This window comes from Nannospalax galili, unplaced genomic scaffold (genome assembly GCF_000622305.1).
Source record: "Nannospalax galili isolate Female #2095 unplaced genomic scaffold, S.galili_v1.0 scaffold364, whole genome shotgun sequence".
In the NCBI taxonomy this organism is placed as follows: Eukaryota; Metazoa; Chordata; class Mammalia; order Rodentia; family Spalacidae; genus Nannospalax; species Nannospalax galili.
The window spans coordinates 2,578,489-2,598,335 of NW_008352752.1; the positions used below are offsets into that span (position 1 = coordinate 2,578,489).

Below are 19,847 nucleotides of genomic sequence, written 5' to 3' on the forward strand. Positions count from 1 at the left end.
CATCGAATCTATAAATAACTTTTGGTAGGATGGTCATTTTCACAATATTGATTCTTCCAATCCATGAACATAGGAGGTCCTTCCATCTTCTGGTGTCTTCCTCGATCTCTTTCTTTAACGATTTAAAATTTTCATTGTAGAGAGCTTTGGTGTCTCTCGTCAGATTTATTCCAAGATATTAAATTTTTTTTACAGCAATTGTGAATGGGAGCATTTCCCTGTATTCTTTCTCATTGCTTGTTATTGGTATATAGAAAGGCTACTGATATTTTGTGATATTTTTTGTAGCAATTGTAAATGGGAGCATTTCCCTGTATTCTTTCTGTAATTGCTTATTATTGGTATTTAGAAAGGCTACTGATTTTTTAGATTGATTTTTATAACCTTCCATTATACTGAAAGTGTTGATCACTTCTAGTTATTTTCTGGTGGAACTTTTGGGATCTCTTAGGTATAGAATCATATCATCTGCGATGGTTTGACCTCTTCTTTTCCAATTAGTACTCCTTTAATTTCCTTCTCCTGTCTTATTTCTCTAGCAAGAGTTTTAAGCACTATGTTGAAAAGGAGTGGAGAGAGTGGACATCCTTGTCTGGTTCCTGATTTTAATGGGAATGCTTCCAGTTTTCCTTCATTTAGAATGATGTTGGCTGTGGGTTTGTTATATATGGCTTTAATTATGTTGAGGTATGTTCCCTCCAGTCCAATTCTCTCTAGAACTTTAAACATAAAAGCATGTTGAATTTTGTCAAAGGCCTTCTCTGCATCTATTGAAATGATCATGTGGTTCTTGTTGTTGAGCCCATTTATGTGATTTATGACATTTATCGACTTACGTATATTGAACCATCCCTGCATCTCTGGAATAAAGCCAACTTGATCATGGTGGATGATCCTTTTGATGTGTGTCTGTATACGGTTTGCAAGTATTTTGTTGAGAATTTTTGCATCTATGTTCATTAAGGCTAAGGGTCTATAGTTTTCTTTTTTGGTTGTGTCTTTTCCCAGTTTGGGTATTAGAGAGATGCTGGCTTCATAGAAGGAATTTGGGAGTGTGCCCTCTTTTCCTATCATTTTGAATAATTTGAGTAATATTGGTTGGAGGTCATCTTTCAATGTCTGGTAGAATTCTGCTGTAAATCTGGGCCTGGGCTTTTTTTAGTTGTGAGGCTTTGTATTACTGTTTTAATTTCCTTATATGTTATGGGCGTGCTTAAACTGTTGCTCTCTTCTTGGTTTAACTTTGGAGGTTCCCATGATTTCAGATATCCATTTCTTTTAGATTTTCAGATTTAGTAGTATATAGGTTTTTAAATATTCCTTTATAATGGTCTGGATCTTTTGGGTGTCTGTTGTGATGTTTCCCCTTTCATCTCTGATTTTTTTGACCTGGATTTGCTCTTTCTTTCTTTTGGTTAACTGGGCTAAGCATCTGTCTATCTTGTTCAGCTTTTCAAAGAACCAGCTCTTAGATTCATTAATTCTTTGTATTGTTTTCATTATATTTCATTAATTTCTGCTCTGATTTTTGTCATTTCTTCTCTTATGCTGGGTTCGGGTTTCACTTGTTCTTGCCTTTCCAGTGCGTTGAGTTGCAGTGTTAGGTCATTTATTTGGGCTCTTTCCAATTTTTTAATGTAGGCACTTAGAGCTATAAACTTCCCTCTTAGGGCTGCTTTTAATATGTCCCAGAGGTTCTGTTGTGTTATATTGTCCTCATCGTTGAATTTCAGGAATTCTTTTCTTTCTTTCTTAATTTCTCCTTTGACCCATTGTTTAGAAGTGTGTTGTTCAATCGCCACGAGTTCGTGTAGTGACTAGGGCTTTGTTGAGTGTTGATTTTGAGCTTTATTTCATTGTGGTCCGATAGAATGCATGGAATTATTTCATTTCTTTTTTTTTTTTTTTTTTTTTTTTTTGTATTTGTTGAGGTTTGTTTTGTGGACCAGTATGTGGTCAATTTTTGAAAAAGTTCCATGAGGCGCTGAGTAGAAAGTATATTCTTTGGCGCTTGGGTGGAATATTCTAAAGATACCTGTTAGGTCCATGTGATGTATGGTATCATTTAATTCAGATGTCTCTGTTTATGCTTTGTCCAGTTGACCTGTCTAATGGAGACAGTGGGGTATTAAAGTCCCCTACTATTACTGAGTTGGTGTTAATCTGTGACTTAAAGTCCTGTAGTGTTGTTCTTATGAATTTGGGTGTACCAGAGTTTGGTGCATATATGTTATTGTAATATCTTCTTGGTTAACTGTTCCTTTGATAAGAATGAAGTGACCCTCCTTATCTCTTCTGATTAGTTTTACTTTGAAGTCTATTTTGTCAAATATTAGAATTGCAACCCCTGCTTGTTTCTTAGTGCCATTTGCTTGGAATATTCTTTTCCATCCCTTTACCTTAAGGTAGTGCCTGTCCTTGAAGGTGAGGTGGGTTTCTAGCAGACAGCAAAGAGATGGATTTTGTTTCTTAATCCATGCACTTAGCCTGTGTCTTTTGACTTGGGAGTTCAGTCCATTGATATTTAAGGTTGTTATTGAAAGGTGTGTATTGGTTGCCATCATTTTGATTGCTGTTTGTGTTCTCTAATTTTGCATTTCCTATATTATACCTTTATTTTCTTTTGCTGCCCCTGGGATATTGTTGTTTCTCTCTCCGCTCTCTGTATTGCTTCAAGTATTCTTTAAAGGGCTGGTTTTGTGGACACGTATTCTTTCAGACTATTCATGTCATGGAAGATTTTCTTTCCCCCTCAACTTTAATAGACATTTTTGCTGAGTAAAGTATTCTGGGCTGGCATCTGTTGTCATGTAGAACTAGAAATACCTGGGTCCAGGCTCTTCTGGCTTTCATGGTTTGCATTGATAAGTCAGCTGTAATTCTGATGGGCTTTCCTTAGTATGTGACTTGTTTTTCTTTTGCTGCTTTCGGTATTCTCTCTTTGTTCTGTACATTTAGTGTTTTTACTATGATATGTCGTGGGGAGTTTCTTTTCTGATCCTATTTGGTGTTCTATGTGCTTTCTGTATTTGTATGGGGATGTCTTTCCTTAATTTTGGGAAATTCTCTTCTACAATCCTGTTTAAGATCTGGTCAACACCATTAACCTGAAATTCTTCTCCTTCCTCTATTCCTATGACCTGTATTTGGTCTTTTCATGGTGTCCCACAGCTCTCGCATATTCCATTCCTGAGTTTTTTTTTAATTTTCCATACTCTTTGGTTGAGTGGTCCAATTCTTCAACTTTATCCTCCGGTGTTGATACGCTGTTTTCCATTTCATTCATTCTAGCGGTAAGGCTTTCCCCTGTTGTTTCAAGTTGGCTTATTGAGTTTTGTACTTCCTTCTTCATTTCTGCCTGAGTTTTCTTCAATGTTTCTCTTTTGTGAATTCATTCAGAAGTTTATCCCTATCTTCTTTTAGCTCTTTCTTTGTGCGTTCTTTAAATTCATTGAAATTCCTTGATTGTGTTTGAGGTTTTTGGGGGGTTTTTTTTGTTTGTTTGTTTTTGGTCTTTTTGAAGCAGGGTCTCCCTGTAGCCCCAGCTGTCCTGGAACTCACTACGTAGACCAGGATGGCCTTGAACTCACAGAGAGCCGCCTGCCTCTGCCTCCCAAGTGTTGGGACTACAGGTGTGCGCTACCACGCCCAGCTTGTGATTGTTCTTTTCAATGCTGTGTCCTGGGTTATCTCTAGGAGATTCTCCTTGTAGAACTCTTCTACAGGATTGGTGGCTTTTGGTGGGGACATAGTGTTTTGGCTTTCCATTTCATTCTTTCATTGTGATTTTGGCATGTGAATTTCTTTTGTTGTTTATGATTCTGATATGAGAATTAAGTTAAAGTATGCTTCTGTTTGTATTATTGGGGTGCCTAGATCCTTTTTTTTTTCTCAGTCTTTTTGAGACAGGGTCTCCCCGTAGCTCCAGCTGTCCTGGAACTCACTATGTAGACCAGGCTGGCCTTGAACTTTATTGATTAGGTAAAGCTGGTTGGTACAGGGTTCAGGTTCTCTCAGGTTTATTTTGGAAGGAACTGATGGCTTCAGATCAGCTATTCAGGGGTACCCACAGAAGCCCAATTCAGGTTCCAGTCAGGTACACTCAGGCTTCCTTCACCACGTGGAGGCAGGATCTGTGGTCTCTCAGGCAGTCCTGTGCATTGTCAACCCTATGCCAGAGGGAGGCCAGAGGGGGCCCAGAACTCAGCACTCTCTGGTGGTCTGCTGAGATCAGAGCCACTACAGTGATAGAGGTCCACTCCACTGATGGAGGTTGGAACCCACCCTCTCAGGCTGTCTGTTACGATCTCAGCCTTGGCCTACCAAAGCCAAATCTGCCCTGGGGCCTTTGGAGTGGCCTCAAAATCCCAGGTGGGGGGTGGGTATGGCGCAGTAAGGGGCAGCTCACCACCACAGGGTGGCAGGATCATGGAGCTCTCAGGAAGTCCCAAGTTCTCAGGCCCTCTGCCAGGAGGAGGCCAGAACTCGGCACTCTCTGGCGGTCTCGTAGCTTTGTTTTTTAAATACTTTATTTTTTTATACATATAAGTGTTTTGCCTGCATGTATGTAAGTACACCTGTGTCATGCAATGCCCAGGGAGGTCAGAAGAGGGTGTCATATCCCCTGGAACTGGAGTTACAGATGGTTACTAGCCACAGTGTGGGTGCTATGAACTGAACAAGGGTCCTCTGCAAGCCATTACTTCTAACCACTGAGCCATCTCTCCAGCCCTGTATTGTAAGGAGGGTCAGGCCTCCAAAGCTATAAACTTGCCAGTTGAAGGCAACTCACTCAGTGTAGGTCACCTGTTTGCCTCATCTGAATAAATGCCCCCTTTTAGCATCTCTAACACTGTCTCTTCTCCCTGCCAGGATAGTGCCAGGGTTCTGGAACCGGTTTATCCCTCACTGCCTTTTGAGGAAATGGTCTTTGAACGCCCATTCAGTATTGCTGACCTCTAAAGAAAGCTTTCCTTTATATATCTGGGTCTCCTCCTCTCTAGAGCCACTGAATGCCCAAAGACATGGTGCATATAACTCTAAAGTCTTTGTTGACCATGTGTCTGTCCATGATATCAGGTCTGAGAGCCAGGTAATGTGGCCATATCCTTTTGCCTCAGGACATACCTGCAGCAGACTCTGGAAGGCACAGGTCCAGGCAAGGCAGCATGCTCACTGTGGCTTCTGCTGATCTCCTCTTTGCGAGTCCCTGCACTGCAGGCATGGCCTCCAGGGGCCAGCCTTTCCCCATGCTTCCTCTGATGCTCCTGCTTCCATTGGATGACCTTCCTCTTGGGGCTGGGAGCTGTCCCCAGCTGGCCCAGATGACCCAGCAAGAGCTGAGAAACCTGACTCCCACCTCTCAAGGGTGAAAAGCCATGGCAGTCATAAAAACAAAGACAGTCTTTTTGGATCATGAAAGATTTTCAGAAGTGCTCCTGTCACCTTCCTGCAGTTGGTTGTTGTTAATGTTTTACTGAGTGAATTCTGGTGGAGTTTTTTGTCTTGTTGTTTCATTGAGAGAGAACAAACTGTCACAGACTTTAAGAAAATCAAAAACATTTAGAATCAGTTTTTGCCTTGCTCCTTTTTGAAAATATTTTTTAAAAACTATTTAGAATAATTGTTTGACACGCAGGCTCCAAGAGCGTTTTTCATCTGTTCATTCACTCAGGAAATAGTCCGTGTGCAGGACATCAAGCATCATCTCAAGAGCTGGGAACAGCCCTGAGCAGTAATGTCTTGGGAATTATATAACACCAGGTAGTCATGTACATCAAATAGACCCACACATACATGTCAGCAATGTCAATGTCAATAATGATAGATACATAAAATATGCCAAGTGCTAGACCTAGAGAATGCCTGTAGTGTGGACAGGCAGAAAGACTACTCAGAGCGGGGCTGACATGTGCAGACTTGTAGACAGCCATCAGAGCAGCTCCCTGCTCCCATCTGCAGTCTACAGAGCACCCTTGGGGAATGCTGCTGCCACAAAATGTGGCATGAATAGCCTCAAACTCCTCTAAAGTTGCAGTGTGCCAACATAAAGTTATACCCAGAGCATTAGTTATAAAATGCCATTCTTCTGTTTTCAGTAAATATTCAAGATGTGGTATTACAAGAAAATTTGGAAAAAGAAGATCTAATTCTGGTTTCCTTGGCAGGATTAAAGCAGGTATGTGCACTGCCATGACATTATTTTTGTGTTCCACATGCCAGCACTTGCTACCTGCACTGCTCTGGGGAAGATACCTCAGAGCATGGAGCACCATGTTGGAGCCACCATCCCGTTATTGATGACTGCCCAGATGGAACTGCTCCTGAATCTCCTCTACCTGCGCATGCCCCTTGCTTCTTCTAGAGATTGTATCTGACCAGCTTATAGCGCAAACAGGTTTTCCATTCCCACATCACCCCTTCCCCTTCCCAGACCCATTGGGTTTACTCTTCACCAGGCATTGGGTCTGGTCATTTATCTACAAATACAAGCATGTTCTCAAAGGCAAGGTCAGAATCACTAGCTTCAGCGGGTCCTGGAGCCCAGTTTACTTTGACCCTGGCAGGTCGAAGGAAGAGGCAGTGTGAGTGGGAAGAGTGTATTGCTGCTCTGAACAGACCAGCTGAGGCACAGCCACTTCCTGGCTAAGGATGTGTACCAGGGCAGATGGTGCTTCCTCTTTGATATAATCACCACAGATGTGTCACCTGTCTCTGAGCCTGGGAAAGCCTGACATTAACACCTTGAAGTTTTCATCAGTTATTTCTAAGTCCATAGCTTTGAAACAATGGGGTTTTCCCCAATTCTTTATTTCTTATTGTAAAATGTTGACATTTGTACCACCAGAGTCCCCCAGCAAGACCCCACCCCATGGATGAAACCACAGGGATTACTGATCCCTACATATACTGTTTTGTTCCTATACATACTAACCTAAATGAAAACTTAATTAGACACAGTAAGGGATTAACAATAGTAACTAAGAATAATTCTAACAGCATACTGCAATAAGAGTTTGTATGTGTTCTCACTCAGAATAGCTTGCGTTTTCTCTTCTTCCAACAATGTAAAGGATGCAGTGGCTGCCTGGTGAGCACTGTGGCATTCTGTGTGGCCACCGTACAGGGGACTTCAGCAGCCACACTATCAGGACAGCAGTCCACATGGCATGGACAGTCTGCACACAGGGCTGATTCACATCCTAGCTCCTTTGCCTGTCGGCAAGAGACAGCATCATGCTGCTCAGACTAGCCCACAGTTTAAAACTTCGGAACTGCTCTTTCTAGAGTTTCCCCTGTATTTTTGGACTGTAGGTGACCAAAGCAACAAATGAAGGGGACTACTGTGGGAAAAAGGTCATGACAAGCCTACTTTACATGTATGAGAGATTTAACTAGCATTTAAATGCAAACTCGTTCATCTTTATTATTTTCCTCTGCTTTGAAAATAGATCAAAGACATTCTTAAAGGTTCCCTGCGCTTCAACCAGAGCCACCTGGAGGCTGAGGAAAATGAGCAGATCACCATCGCTGATAACCATTATTGTTCCAGTGGCCAGGACCAGAGCAACCAAGTTCCTGGGGCCACCAAGCAGGTACAGTTTTAATGAACTCTTACAAGTTCAATGTTCTAAATAAGAACAGCTCCACCAAAGTTCTTGAGACTCTGGTATATGTCGTTCAACTGTGAAATAACACATCCTAAGCAGTGTGCCATATAAAGCTGTACAGGTTGTAAACTCTAGTGCTGGAGGTGATAGCACTCACAGTGGTAACAATGAGGCTAACATCTCCTAGGGTTGTACAGCAGAGAATCCTTGTACAGCAGCACTGGCCTGAGCCTCCTGCCACTCTTATTCTGTGAGATGAAAGGCCAGATCTCTGTTGTGGCTGTTGGTCAGTTGCTTCCATCTGGTACCACAGAAAGTAATGTGCGTGCTTTCCTAATGCTGTCTGGAGTAAATGTCTCTCAGCTAGATGCTTTGCTGCCAAAATTTTCTTGCCTTTGTGGTAAGAACTTCTCATTACCGTCTACCCTGTAGCAAGGGTCAGCAAACTTCCTCTGTGAAAGGCAGAGTAACACTGTAGGCTTACCACCACACAGTTATCTGTCACATTTTACTTTAGACAACTCTTTCAAGATGTGTAAAGCATTCTCTGGTTGAGAGCCCTAGTTACTGATTCTATGATTCCTTCTAACAGGATGTTCCAGCTAATCTCTAAGGGTATCAGAGCATCCTTGTTTAGTCTTGCCTCTTTTTATCAGGCCAGAGAGACATGCAAGCTGGCCAGGGAGGAGCCCCAGGGAACTGCCCAGGGAGGACGGTTCCTTCACAGGCCTCACTATACATCATCTGATAACACAAAAAGGTTGTTCACTTCCCACCTATATTTTAAAATCTTTGAAAGTTTTCCCAGAGGCCAGAAGAGGATTCTTAGTAGCTGGAGTTGCAGGCAGGTGTGAGCTGGGGACTGAACTCAGGTCCTCTGGAAGAGCAATAAATGCTCTTAATCACTGAGCCACCTCCCCCCCACACACACAACCTATATTTTAAAATTCTAATACCTGTGTTTTGTTTTTTTGGGGACAGAGTCTTACTATACAACCCAGACTCGCCTCGTGCTGGGATTACAGGCATGTAGAATCGGAACTGGTGCTCTGATGATACTTCTCATGGGTCAGCTTATAAAGTTCATCCTAACCAACCTGGAAAAAGCCCCATATTTGAAATAGGGATTTTTTTTTTCAGTTTCAAGGGTAAAATTTCTCCAAATTTTCCTTCCCTGAACAGATGTTTTACTTTTTAATAATGATATATTTAAATATTGTTATACACAAGCCCACCATGCATTTTTAATTGGCAGTTTTAAAACAGAAGCATGTTTAATTAACTATGTAAAAATACTACCAAAGAAAATCTCTGAAAAGCACTAACAGTTTGCTACACTTAAAATGTTTTGGCTGTGCTACACCAGCGATTGGCCTTCCTAGTTTTCGTATGTGTAAGAATCTGTAAGTGAGCACAGTATGTTCAAAGCCAGTAAGTACGACCAGAAGAGAAGAGTGAATGTTTATTATGGGAGCAGGAAGGGTGTGCATGGGAGGAGTGACTTCCAAAGCAGAGTCTGAACAAATTCATACTAAAGAAACTTGTCATTGTGTGGAGAGGTAGGCCCATTCCTGCACCTGCTCCATTAGAGATCATGCTTTTTTCATACGTTCCATGTTTAAAATGTCAAAGAACTCAGCAGTTTAAGTCATCTAAAAGAGAACCGAGGTGTTTTGGGCTGGTTTCACCTAGTTCCATGTGGTCTTCTCTGCAGGACCTCATCAGAAACAATGTGAAGAGCCATTAGCTGTCATGATAGGAGGCAGCAGCTTCTCCTCCAAGCCAGGTGCTTGAAAGCTCCTGTCCCACACGGTTCCCCCCACCCTGATATTTTTTTTCTTCATGAGTTAGGAGTGAGTCTCAAGGTGGCTTCAGGGTTTTTTTCTGGGTTTAAGACAGGGTTTCCCTGTAGCCCCAGCTGGTCTGAAACTCACAGTGTAGACCAGGTTGGCTTCTTTGAGTGCTGGGGTTAAAGGTGTGTGCCACCACTCCTGGGTCCTGCAATTAGTTTACTGCAATACTTTGAAGTACATTTGATTGAGACATAAATCACAAATAAGATCAGTTAAATGAATTCTTAATTTGAGTAACCAAGATTTTATAAAGTTAATGCCTGGAAGAGCCAGGAAAGCTGTCCTGAGAATAGGTCCTTTATCCCTGGTACTTCTGGAATAAGTGTTGGGACCAGAACCCATATCTGAATTTTCTCAAGGCAGCTTTGACTTTAGCAGCAGTGTTCAGGTGAGCTTAATGGAAATACTTGCCACAGCACAAACCTTGCTCCATTAGGATAAAGCCTAAAAGTAATTCAGTTACCATTACTACTTTAGCTAAGGTTTCTGTTTCTTCAGTGAGTGGAGACAGCCTAGGCAATTTCAGTTGCTATACTTAACAAAATGAGACAGATTTCTAACCATATGTTCATAGGCTTCTACCTCCTCCAGAGCAAGAAGGTTCTACCAAACACCACAGTTCTCCTTCCTGGTACCAAAGCACTTAGAATACACTTTAGGTCTTGAGAAAAGTTTTAGAGACATAGCCTAGTACTCAGTTTCTGGGGATCAGTGGACAGGGGAAAAAAAAGTGTGACTAGATGTCTCAACAGACAAGTTTACCCACTTCCAGCTGTCCTTAGGTGTGCCTTCAAAACCCCAGATATCCTGTCTGAATACACAGGATCTTTAACAAATTTTAACGGAGCTCTGAGTTTCAGAGTAGAATTAGATCAAACCATGATCCTTGGGAAAGACCTTCCTTGTAGCATCTCAAAGGGGCTGAGTTTGTGCTTCCCTTAAGGAATGGAAGTGATGCAGACCAGAACAGTAGGTAACCAGCTTTGTTAGCTTTGTTAAGCTTCACAGTTGGGCCCAAGGTAACCCAAGAGTTTAGGATTTACCATCTCAATCTTGACAAATGACTAATTCTGTTGTGCTGTATCTGGGACACACCAGTTACTATCTTCAAAACAAAAGCAGGCCCGTTGTCACTTTGGATGGACAAGGCAGTCCAACCTTGAGTTTCTGTCCTCTAGAAGTCCTCTTACGGTCTCTCCTGCTTTTTCTGTTCTGCAGAGGAAGGCCTCTAGCCACCATAAAATTATCCAGAGAAACCAGAAGATTCTTAAATCCTCCTGGGGTGACTGGCTTGAGCCAGCAGGACACAGGTGGCCTTGTGTGAATGTGATTTTGTCAGTGATACAATTTGTACACAGTATAGCTGTTCTCTAAACTTGGGGTCCTTGTTATATTCCATGTGTTTAATTATAGACATCACTCAGAAATTACCCACATCACTATTTTAAGCATCCAGGCCTTTCCCTGACTGCCTGCTGTGAACCCCTGGAAGACAGGATGCATTTGGAAGCCTGCCTGCCCTTGCTTAGTAAGAGGGGTCAAATTTACTAGACAACAGAGCAAGAATCAAAGACAGCTGCACAATCTATGTAGACAGGCCACAGGTTTAACTGTCATGCTAGCAACATGGTTTCCCTTTATTTTTGTCTTTGCCTCTGATGCTCTCTGCAGTATGCAACTGCCACTTTCTTAGGGACATTTACTGCCTGGAGGAGTTTAAGGGTCTACTTTCCATATTTAAGTACATATTGTTGACATAAAAGAAGCCCCTGTTTCCAGACTGTCACGTGGACCCTCAGAAAGACATAGCTAGTATCTATATATGGGTTGGTGCCCAAGCCAGGGCTCTATCTTCAGCCGGTCTAGAGTTAACCACAGCACTGCTCCTGTCTACAAACCATGCTCCTTCAGCAGTGTTCCTCTCTATAGGTCCTTCTGCTCATGGACACCAGAATTCTGAACAGCTGTGTATTAATGGCTTTTATGGTTCGGGAAGCAGTGTAGCTGGGTTAAACATCTGACAGGGTTTTAGAGTCATGTAAGGAGCATCTGGCCACTTGTCAGCCAGCAGTGGCTCTGGGTCTCCAGAGCACGGGAGAGTTGGTGTGGGGCCTACTGTTAGTGGCTGTCCATAGTCAGTTGTGGGGTTTTTTTTGGTTTGCTTTTTGTTTTGGTTTGGTTTTTTCCACTTCATAAAGCATAGTGGCCATCCTCAGATCATAGTATACAGTTGTTGAAACTGAGCATCACACTTCTTAGAGAACGCAACATCTGTGTTAATACCCAGCTGTAATCCCATGCCTTTCATGTGCATACAAATCAAACTGCGTGTTGAGGTGTGGCAGATCTGAAGTAGGAGTGTTCATCAGCAGCTCCTTGAACTTCATGAAGGCTTGATTACACTGTCTCATTCAAAGAAATCAGTCTCTTTTTTCCCTGTAACTTGTTGTACATGGGGCTTTATGGTTAAGTCAAATTTGAGAATCGAAGTAGGCCATGCCAGCCATGTCTAGGACTTCCTACGTCTGCTTCTGGGGTTTGGAAGAATGAACTAGTAAATGGAATCTTGTCTTGGTTAAGGCCTATTCTTGAGATACTGTTGTATTCCATGGGACAGCACAGTAAGCTCAACTCCACAGCTCTTAGGAACCTGTGTATTCATCCCATCCTGCTGAAGGTTAACAAGCTATCTATGGTTTGTTAACAAGTCTGTTCCTAAGAAAGGAATGGGATGTTCAGGAACATGCAGAAGTGAGTGTTAAAAGAACTGAACGCACTCCCCAGGTTAGAGAAATCACTAATCTCTCTTCGTGCTACCCTTTTATGTTGCATTCCCCCCTAGACAGAGTGCCCTTTTTAGTCAACACAGACTATGTGGCTCAGTACTAAGTAAAGACTCAGCTTTCTCCCTAGCTGTATCTGAGGTGATCCCAGGCTCCTTGGAGGAATCTGATTCACAGTAATGGGAGCCCAAGAATCAGCGGACAGGGGTCAGGTTTATTCCCTAAATGGAGAGTTGGTGTGAGGCCTACTGTTAGTGGCTGCCCATAGTCAGTTATGGCAGGAGAATGGGTTATGCCTTCTCTCTTTCAGTGTTCCTCCTGATTTCAAAAATGCACCCTGGATCAGCCCAGCTTTGCTGATAGCTAGCACATTGGGGGTTAGTGGCACTTACCCAAGTGGTGGCTCCTTTCTTCCTGGGTTTGGTGTAGCAGGCTGGAGAATGACGTGCTGAAAACATTACCTGCTTCTCCATCTTCCTTGTCTACATCTCTGTTGCTCAAAACCTTAAAGACAGTATCTACCCATTGAAAAGGTTTCTGGATCCACAGCCAGTTTTTGGAGTTTTATCCCCATGTCAAGACTTCCAAAATGTTAAGTAAGTTCCCAGCTCTATTGTGCCACTGCTCAGTCCCTTTAGGATTCTACAGGGTATATTGCTGAAGGCATCCTCTCAACCCTCTGCAGGAAGACCAAAGAGCTTTCATCCAGCCTCTGCCGGATTCTCCTCACTTTGTCCCAGTTAACGGAATTTTCTTCTTGTACCCCTTTGAGGAGCCTCCAACATTCAGTCTGGTTTGCCCTGTAGTCTGGATCAACTCAGTGAGCAACCAGAGCACGCTGTGACGCTGATCAGCTGCTTGTCACGCTTCCTTTATGACCTCTGTAAGGGTGACCAGTTTTTCCTTCTAGTACAAACATAAGAGTTGAGTATGTGGGAGCTGGAGAAATGGCTCTGGGGTTAAGAGCACGGGCCCGGGTTTGATTCCCAGCACCCACATGGTGGCAGGGGATCCAGCGCCCTCTTCTGGTCTCTGTAGGCATTGCATAAATACATGCAAGCAGTACACTCATACACTAAAAATAATATTTGTAAAACGAGTTGAGTATCTGTCCACAAAGGGTTGAGTCCTAAAGATACCCCTCATGGACAAGGGGAGGATAAATCCTCCTGGGTTAGTCCTCCAATTTTGACTATATGTCTTCCAGTTATACAGACTGCAGGTAGTAAAAGGCATATACACACTAGCAAGCTTTCCTTCAGTATCAGGAACCTGTCAGAGGAGAAAAACTCCATTTGCTGGTTTATAATTAGTCACGTCAGAAAGAAAGGAGTTAGGGGAAAGCCTAGGTGCAAGGGACCTGGAAGAGGCCTCCAGACAAAAGGGCTTTGGGTCAAGAGTATGTGAGGGAAGGTATCTTACTGTTCCAGGGTCCTGAGAACAGTGAGCATTACCTCTATCCTCACACGGGAAAGTAGAATATTCATCTTCTAGAGGACTTTCAAATACTTGGAATGGGATTCCCTTCTTCATCAAAGATGTAGCCTTCATCCTGGTTAGAGTCACTTATTCTGATATAAGTATGGGGAATTTCTTAGTCATTGGCAGATAGTCTGCCAATGACCCTATTAGACTGTCCTCTGTATGGATGCCTTGTTGCCCATATTAGCTACCTATGAGCTGACGGGGCAGGGGTGGATGAAGTCAAAATGCATACCCTACAATTCTTTGCCTGGGTTTAATTTTCTAATTTGGTCTACTGCCTAAGGATTTCAGGAGCATTCAAGCTATAAATGGGGGCAGAGGCTAGAAATCCAAAAGGATATACTTCCTTTGGAGTACCAGGATTTCATTTCCTACAGTGTGATACAGATCTGCCAAGGATGCTGCACTGAAGCTTTCTGCAGTCAAGCATATCCAACTAACAGCCTCACCTCAGCCAGGACAGAGACACCTCACAATCTCCCAAAGCTTCCTTGCCTTGGGCTACTCTTCCCTCTATTGCCAGGATTCTGCTAGTCAACATGAGAGACCACACTACTCACTGACCCTGGGGAGCTTCCTAACAAAAGGTTGAAAAAAGCCTGTATGTTTGTCCCAAATGATAGCATCCCAGGGCCAGCAAATCAGGTGCCAAGAGGATGCTTCTGTCTTTTCAGCATCTGCTCTTAGCATCATAGAAGAGAGAGATTCCGAAAGGAAAAGCAGTGGGTGATGGCAGCTCACCTACAAGTGCTTTCAGTGGAAAGTCACCCTCTGTGGGTTTCTAGAATTTATAGTGAATGCAACACATTTTCCCCTTAGTGACTGCAGAGCCAGTAAGTGTAACCAGGAGCAAAAAGTGAAGAGCGCAGCAAGTCAGGAGAGCATCAGGAATGCTGCCAAGGCGGTGTCTCAGAGTTCTACTGACAGTACTTAACGTTTATTCCCAATGGAGAAGTTTGTCCTGGCCTGTAGACGTAGGCATAGGCATGCAACTTTGAGATCACACTGCTTCAGACATTGCATGTTTAAAACTAGTAGATAGTTGCCTGGCATGATGGTGCATTGGCTATGATTCCAAGACTCAGGATACTGGAGTAGGAGGATCACAAGTTAGAGGCCAGACCTGGCTCCATAGCCAGACCCTGCTCAAAGTTGGGGGAAAAAAAAAATTGCAAACAGGAATACTTCGATGGAAGAGAAGTCAGCATTATGATGAGATTATAATGAGCAAAGCTTGTAGCACAGGACTGCAGCCTTGTGCGCAAAGGGACAGTCTGAGAGACGTCATCCTTAAGCTCCCAGCAGCTTAAGCTGATCACTGTGAGCACATGGAGAATGGACCCATTCCCCAAAGGCACAGGGCTTTTACCAAGACACCTGAAAAAGGGACAGCATCAGGAACACAGCATCAAGCATCCCTGGGTGAGTGTCGTTTTCAATAAAACCCTGTTCTCAGTGCCACATGCCATTTGTCTGTCTCTGTAGAAACTAATATATTCCCAGAGTGTCAGCAGCTTAAAAACTAGAGATGAGAAGTTCAGGGCTCACTATGACCTTAAGGAGACTGACTGTACTCTCTGGCTCACCATCTTAAAGGGTGATGAATGTCAGAGCTGGAAAGTGCCTGAGCGAGCCCCATTTTACCAAGGATGTATAACTTGGAGAGGGGCCTGCCAGTCAGGGATAGAGGCCAGATTTCCACCAGAAGTGCTTCTGAGTCCCTTCCCAGGCTCTGTACATGGCCCAGGGATGGTCTGGGCCATGTCATTCAGCAGGCCCAAAGAACCAGGAGACACCTCAGTCACCTGCCTCATGTACCACTGCTGAGGCATTCTTTCCACAAACTGCATGGCCTTGATCACATTATGGCTTTGCTAACTATCCCAAGTCCTTCATTTGTATCACAGATGTCTATCAGTGAAGAAAATAAAAACCCATTCAAAATTGTATAAAAAGGAAAGTAGCCGTAGACAAAATCACTGCGCTTTGCCACTCTAGATTTTCCTGTTTATAGTACTTACCACCGTTGCCCCCAGGAGACCCACACGTGCACACCCAAGATAAGCGAGTTCTGTGATACAGGTGAAATAGAATCCACTCTCGGAACAGAATTAGTGGATCACTCCAGATGGGACATTCAGGAGCCAGTTTTGAGAGAGTCAGTCTACACATGCCATCTCACTGCCCTGTGACCACCAGAAGATGACATGGTCCTCACTCCATTTCACAAATGCACGTGTTGGGCTTACAGAGGGTAAGGGATTTGTGCTCAGTGGTTCACCTGAGGGTGACAGGGATGGTGCTTACAGCATAGTGGCTGGCCCTCCTACAGGATGGGTGCTGCCTTTCCTTGCAGCTTATCAGATGGGCTTGATTTTGGCCTCTTGGGAAGCCAGCATTCAGCTTCAGAGGGGCACACAAGCCCTGGCTCCACTACCACGTGCCTATCGGGGCACAGGGTGATAGCTGGCTTACCCCCCTGGGCTCCCAGGTCTCTGCTCAGAGCTGTGTCACTCCTGCCCTCACCACCCTTTCTTCTCTTTGTACCTCACAGGCCTCTTCAGAAATGCCAGGGCACCGAGGTGGCGGAACTTCAGATGATTTCATCCTGGTTTCCAAAGAAGAGGAAGGGGGCAATGCCAAGGGACCTTTCTCAGGCCAAGCTCAGCCTCTTCGCACCCTCAGAAGCACATCTGGAAAGAGCCAGGCCCCAGTCTGCTCCCCAATGACATTCTCAGATCCACTGATGGGCCCAGCCTCAGCTTCTTCCAGCAACCCCAGCTCTAGCCCTGATGATGACAGCAGCAAGGACTCTGGCTTCACCATTGTGAGCCCCCTAGATATCTGACCACAGGGACCCCACAGGCTCTCCAAACTATAAGGACCCTGCTGAACCAATATCTCTTTCCCAGCATGCATTGACATTGGTACAGCCTTTGGAACCCTTTAGAAAGATGCAAACATGGCCATAAGTGCACTGTGTTTTCCAAAACACAGTTTTCTAGGCCCTAACCCGACCCACATGACCCTTGCTCTGACTTAGTGCGAGGTCAGATAAGCAGCACCACACCCACTGTCAAAAAGACCAGACCATAGCCACTCTTCCTCCATCTCCTCCTCCCCAGCTATCAGCTACATTTAGGAGGATGAGGTATTGGTTTCGAGTCTTTTGTCAACCCCAGGAGAATTAGTTGATAGCAGGGAAGTGACTCTGTGGGCATCTAGCTCAGCCAGCCTCTCACTCCTCCTTGGGAAGCCATCCCACAGAGTCAGCAGCCACAGGGGGACAGTGAGTGGCTCCCGGGGCTGGAGTCAGATGGGCTTGAGAACTAGGGTCTGCTTTGATGTGAAAATAGTCCCAAGCCTCAGGCAGAATAAACTTCAGCCACTTAAACAACTGTATTTACCTTTTAGAACCCCCACAGCCAGAACAAAGTCACTTTAAGCCAGTCTTTGCTGCACTGATTTTAAAAGTTGCAAGACTAACTGTCCTTGAACTGGAAAATGTGGCCCTAGCTCTAAGATCAGTTTTCTGATCAAGTTTCAGGACTGCACTTCTGTTAAATGAGGCACATGGGAGAGACCCATCCAGAGTCAGACTCCATACTGGCCCTCAGCAAGGACAGGGGATTGGAGCCTCCCCTTTGGGAACAAGCTTCCTAGAGAACATTCCAATTGCCAAGAGGATGCAGAGCTCCTACTCAACCTTCCCCCTTCTGGGTGGAGTGGGCCCTGAGCCTAGCTGTGAGCCCTGTATCCAGGCAACACTTCCTGGACAAGCCTACCTGCCCTGTGGCCCCTGCCCCGGCTGAGAACAGCTGAGACACCATGTCCTCCATTGGGAGCATACAGCGCCATACCAGACACAGAGCATCCAGTGGCCATGTATCCTTCAAGGAGAAGGGCCCTGGGGAGACACCAGTGGCATGGCAGGTACCCTGCTAGGGACAGTGGGGACTGCTGAAAAACACAGGGCTTGTTACACTGTCCTCCTGTGCCTCACCTCAGAGGACAGCAGGGCCTTCGGACGGTGTTCACTGCTAATAAGGTATAGCCCTAAAGACAAATATGCCCACTCCATTGCCAAGAAAACGGAGGTAAGTAGAGTCAGCTACCACAGAAGGCTTCTCCTAGCTCTGCCTGGATAACAGGGCCAGCTGACTGGCCACGATGGCAAGGCTTGGCCTGTACCTGATGAACCCTCTGGCCCCTGGCTGACTGGTCCCTTCGGGACTCTGAGGAGGCTGCTGCTATGTCCTGTGATGGCACTTTGTAAAGTCCAGAGCCTTCACAGGACAAACAGCCTTACCCTGAGAAGAGTTGCCATGGACTCATCCTGCTAGGCCTAGAACAGTCCTGGCCATGCTGTGCCACTGTCCTGTACACACCCCAGGCATCTCCTTTGCCTCCAGAGCTAGAGCCATAGCTGAGTGTTACCAGCCACCCACCAGGCCAGGAAAATTGTATGTAGGCTGGTGCCCTGCCATTGGTTGGGCATTTAATAGTCCCTCAAACTGCCGGCCCCTGGTAGGGTCCCCTTGCCCTGTGTTTGTGTTGGTGTCCTGTGAGAGCCCATGGGTTCATACAAAGGTAATGCTTCTGTTGTTCCTGGTCAGCCCACTCAGAAGAAAGGGAGTGGGGTATGTGCCCCAGCCTCCAACCCCCACAGTCCCCGGGCTTGCAGCCTCACAACAGTCACTCTTCCTTGTTGAGCACTGTTTGCATTTCTGTTAGCTACACTGCTGTGGGGAGTGTTCCTTCCATCTCATTATTTTATCAGGTACTTACGTTTACGTGCACATTTAAAAAAATCCTCTATATGAAACCTTCAACCACATGGTAATCAGTGAAATGCCTCACATTCTATTAGCAGTTAAATACATTTTTATATATGCTATGCTTAGATTAAGCCCCATTGCCATCTACATTTTTATACACATCCCTCTGTGTTTATGCATTCCTCTCTGATCAGACTGGGAATCTTGAGTCAAACCTACCTGCATATTACATATGAGTTACAGACCTGCCTTATCTTACTGGTGTGCTAAGGTCATGGGACACTATAAACACTTAACCATGCTGGCTTAGTCTGGATGACCTCCTTATGTTCACCCTAACTGCAACTGGGAAAGAAATAACTGCACTGCAGAATGAATGTGACTCTAAAAGTGACTCACATCCTCTCGTAGCCCAAGGGTGGGGACTGCACTGGGCAGGAATGCCAGAGAAGCCAAACAAATGCCAAACTCTAATCACAACCTGCCACAGCTGATGCAAATTTCTTTTTCATATTTTAAGAAGCTCCCCCAATGGTCATTAAGAACAAAAGTAAGAAGCACTTATGTCCCAGCATGCCCGGTGGCTAACCAGTGAGCCCTCAGTCAGTTCTGGCTCCCGCCTCTCCCCAGAGGGACGATGGGGGGGTTGCTCACACACCAGAGCTGCAGGGCATGGGAGCCTGGAGATGAGAATGTGAGGTTGTGACCACAGAGAGCAGTGGCTAGCAAGCCAAACTTCCCAAAAGACCAAAGGGCTTCCTTAGCATTAGGCTCGAAAACTTACCGTCTTGTTGAAAAGAAGTGTCAAATTCGTGTACCCCGGCTTGTGGCCATGTTGGGGTAAAAGGTGTAGCAACTTTGTTCCCAAGGCACAGCTCCTCTGGGTAACAGAACCCACCCTCGGCAGTGCCACTGATGTTACTTCTCCCTCCACCCCCATGCTGTAGCTCCTACTGATAGAGGAAATGATTCTTCCTCTGGACAGAGCAGCCCCACTCAGTGTGGTTCTAATAAAGGACTAACATGAACTGGGAGCACAGCTCCACTTGTCCAGGACCCTGAGTGCACGGTTGGACAAATATGGGTGCTCCCAGCCAAGCAGGCTGGTGCTGGCCACGTCTCAGCCTCGCCTGCCCTGACCCATGGCACCCAACCATTCCTCTTTGCAACAAACAACTTTCATAGCCTCCTGAGACTCAGTTTCCCCATCTGCAAGATACCAATACTACTGGCCCCCATTTCCCAGGGCAGCAAGGGTTACACAGGATAAGGTGCTTGAAACATGGTGCACAGCCAGCATGAAGTGACAGGCAGAGTGGGGGAGGGTACCTGTAGGGT

The 19,847-nt window shown here is 44.9% G+C and overlaps 1 protein-coding gene across 8 annotated transcripts in view; it reads left to right on the forward strand.

Moving 5' to 3' along the window:
* Window positions 1-19,537, forward strand: part of Tbc1d5 (TBC1 domain family member 5) — a 545,935-nt gene extending 526,398 nt beyond the window's left edge. For all 8 annotated transcript variants that reach the window (XM_029554511.1, XM_017802415.2, XM_029554510.1 and 5 more), the window contains 3 exons: window positions 6,099-6,178; window positions 7,452-7,595; window positions 16,286-19,537. In XM_029554511.1, the coding sequence (XP_029410371.1) occupies window positions 6,099-6,178; window positions 7,452-7,595; window positions 16,286-16,579 (518 nt within the window). In that variant the 3' untranslated portion in view covers window positions 16,580-19,537. The remainder of the gene's footprint in view (window positions 1-6,098; window positions 6,179-7,451; window positions 7,596-16,285) is intronic.
* Window positions 19,538-19,847: the final 310 nt, after the last annotated feature.